Source organism: Gekko japonicus, unplaced genomic scaffold (genome assembly GCF_001447785.1).
Source record: "Gekko japonicus isolate JY-2015 unplaced genomic scaffold, Gekko_japonicus_V1.1 scaffold3847, whole genome shotgun sequence".
NCBI lineage: Eukaryota > Metazoa > Chordata > Lepidosauria > Squamata > Gekkonidae > Gekko > Gekko japonicus.
This window is the reverse complement of record NW_015160341.1, coordinates 26,977-30,503: the sequence shown is the minus strand read 5'-3', so window position 1 is coordinate 30,503 and position 3,527 is coordinate 26,977. Positions and strand designations below refer to the sequence as shown.

Genomic DNA, 3,527 nt, shown 5'->3' with positions numbered 1-3,527 from the left:
CAGCAGGAGCCTCTGGAGTTCATACAGCCAGGGTACCCTCTAAGCCTTGTGTGTGAGTGCCGGCTCCCAGTCTTTTAGCCTCCGGCTCACACATTTTTTTGTCTTAGCTCAGGAAGGAGGGCTCCAAAGCCAACTGATCTATGCAGTGGCCAAATCTCTCAGTCACAACTTGAATGCCAGCAGCTCACAGAGTACAATTTTTGCTTACAACCAGTGTTCCCTCCAAGCTGAGTGAGTGTGAGCTAGCTCCCAGTTTTTTAGCCTCCGGCTCACACATTTTTGTCTTAGCTCAGGAAGGAGGGCTCTAGAGCAAACTGATTCATGCAGCGGCCAAATCGCTCACTCACAACTTTAATGCCAGTAAGCTCACAATGTAGATTTTTTGCTCACAGGACTCCACAGCTTAGAGGGAGTGTTGCAGCCAGTGTTCCCTCTAAGCTGAGTCAGTGTGAGCTAGGTTCTTTAGCCTCCAGCTCACACATTTTTGTCTTGGCTCAGGAATGACGCCTCCAGAGCAAACTAAGTTATGCAGGAGCCAAAACACTCGCTCACAACAGCCCTGTGAAGAGGGCCAGGCTGAGAGTACGTGACTGGCCAAGGCCACCCAGCCAGCTTCCACAGCACGAGTGGGAATTCGAACCTGCGTCTCCCAGCTCCTAGTCCGACCCTCTTCACCACTTCAGTGGAAGAAGAAAAGGGAGGAGTTGGTGCAGAAAGGGGTGGGATGAGTCCACTCATAAATCAAGATTATTGGCATTTACACAGCCTGGATGGTGAGGAAGGCCAGAGGATCAAACAGATCAGCAAACTGTGTAAATGAAAATTAACTGGTATCGCTGCAGCCCGATCAAACACGTTAAGAACAGCCAATTAAACTTGTAAAACAGTGGATCCTTTTTAGAGAGAATCCAAGTCTCTGCTAAAGCCTGGGTTGGCACGTGGTTTAATTTTGGATGAGTTCTGCTTCAGTATTTTCATGCTGCATTTTTATAAACATGACTTTTGAGTCTGTAATAGCAAGTCCAGGAAGACTGAAATGTCCCCTCAGTGGTTTCTGAGTGTTACGATTTCTTGTGTCTGATTTGGGTTCATCTATTCCCTGACGCAGAGACCATTGTTTGTGCAGTGCAGATAGTAGCCGGGCACTGCTGGCACATTACTGTACATATGAAATGAGTTTTTGTGCAATTGGATGAACCCTGCATGGTGCGGCTGACATTGTTAGGTCCCGTAACATTGTCTGAGTGCACACAAGGACAGAGTTGGCGTCTCGGTCTGCCGCATGGTTTGCTTCCTAATACAGCCAAGTGCTGTGTTAAAACTGCCTTTGTTCCAGAAGAACATAAGAGAAGGCAATGCTGGATCAGGCCAATGGCCCCTCCAGTCCGACACTCTGTCACACAGTGGCCAAAAATACCAGGGGCCATCAGGAGATCTAGCAGTGGGGCCAGGACACTAGAAGCCCTCCCACTGTTGCCCCTCCCCAAGCACCAAGAATACAGAGCATCACTGGCCCCAGACTGAGAGCTCTCTATACCTTGTGGCTAAGAGCCACTGATGGACCTCTGCTCCATATGCTTATCCATAAGAACATAAGAGAAGGCAATGCTGGATCAGGCCAATGGCCCCTCCAGTCCGACACTCTGTCACACAGTGGCCAAAACTACCAGGTGCCATCAGGAGGTCCAGCAGTGGGGCCAGGAGGACACTAGAAGCCCTCCCACTGTTGCCCCCACCCAAGCACCAAGAATACAGAGAGCATCCCTAGCCCCAGACTGAGAGTTCCTCTCTATACCTTGTGGCTAAGAGCCACTGATGGACCTCTGCTCCAGATGTTTATCCATAAGAACATAAGAGAAGCCAATGCTGGATCAGGCCAATGGCCCCTCCAGTCCCTCTGTGTCACACAGTGGCCAAAACTTCCAGGTACCATCAGGAGATCTAGCAGTGGCGCCAGGAGACTAGAAGCCCTCCCACTGTTGCCCCCCCCAAGCACCAAGAATACTGTGCATCCCTTGCCCCAGACTGAGAGTTCCTATCTATATCTTGTGGCTAAGAGCCACTGACAGACTTCTGATCCATATTTTTATCCAGTTCCCTCTTGAAGCCGTCCATGCTTGTAGCCACCACCAGTTCCTGTGGCAGTGAATTCCACGTGTTACTCACTCTTTGGGTGAAGGACTTCCTTTTATTCGTTCTAACCCGACCGCTCAGCAATTTCATGGAGTGCCCACGGGTTCTTGTCTTGTGAGAAAGGGAGAAAAGTCCTTCTTTCTCTACCTACTCTATCCCACGCATAATCTTATAAACCTCGATCATGTCACCCCTCAGCCGTCGTTCCAATCCCTTCTGACCCTTCACCTGGCGGATTTACAACAAGCATTTTTTTGGGATTACAGAAGTAAAGGAGCAGGTCAGGCAAGCCAGCCGAGCACCCAGGGGCAGCCTGCTCCAAGACAGACCCAGAGGAGGCAACAACAGAACCCCACGGTCAGCCAAAGCCCACAAACTTCAGTGCATCGTCAGTGACTGACAGCAGCGGTGCCGATGCTCCCCAGAGAGCCAGCTGATCCCCGTCAACAGCCGTGTGGGGGGCTGTGGTTCGGACCCAGCAAGTGGGCCCACAAAATGACACTTGAGTCTTGCCCTGGGCCTTAAGCTACACACTCAAGGCACCTTGATGGAAGAGGGTGCTTTTGGGGTCAAGAAGAAGAGAGTGGATTTATACCCCGCCCTTCACTCGGGAGTCTCAGAGTGGCTGACAAACTCCTTTCCCTTCCCCTCCCCACAGCAGACCTCCTGGGAGGTAGGCGGGGCTCAGAGAGCTCTTTCCAGAACTGTCCTTGAGAGAACAGCTTTGGCAAAACTCTGGCTTGCCCAAGGTCATCCAGCAGCTGCAAGTGGAGGCGTGGGGAATCAAACCCGGTTCTCCCAGATTAGAGTCCGCGCACTTAACCACGACACCAAACCAGCTCTCTTCTTCCCTTCTGAAAGTCCTGTTGAACACATGCTCCGGCCAGTTCTGTGCCCACAGACACCACAGGAGTATCTCACTCACTGTCTGGGAAACCAAATCCCTCCTTGCCTCACCCGAGCGTCCCTCGGCACCTTCTGTCGTGCCTCGGTACCATGTCCCAGCCCTCCTCCTCCCTTTCTCTTCGCCCTCCCTTCGTGGGGGGCTCTGACAAACCTCTGTGTTTTAACGAGGACTCCAAAGGTGATACCGCTTCTTGAGAACAAACACACGAGAAGGGTACCACTTATCCAAAGGAATGGTACAAAACCTTTATTAATCCACCCCCATCCCGTATTTTTTTTTTCCTTTTAAAAAAGCACGAAGGTATCATAGCGGCCTGCTGCGGTGTCCTCCTTTCCCAACCAAGGTGTGCTTTCTTGACAGAGGGCAGACTGTGCCAAGGGCGGGCTGGGGGGGGGGCCCTCAAATACTCTTCCGCCCCTTGCCCCTTCCTGCCTTCCTCTTCTCCTCTGACACGAGCAGCTTCCTGTCTGTCTTTGGTTCCTTTGTT

The 3,527-nt window shown here is 51.6% G+C and overlaps 1 protein-coding gene across 1 annotated transcript in view; it reads right to left on the bottom strand.

Annotated features, from left to right (window-relative positions):
• Positions 1 to 3,131, bottom strand: part of LOC107115600 — a 29,081-nt gene extending 25,950 nt beyond the window's left edge. Inside the window, exon 1 of the mRNA XM_015417342.1 lies at positions 3,091 to 3,131. Coding sequence (XP_015272828.1) covers positions 3,091 to 3,131 — 41 coding nt within the window. The remainder of the gene's footprint in view (positions 1 to 3,090) is intronic.
• Between the last annotated feature and the right edge of the window lie 396 nt (positions 3,132 to 3,527).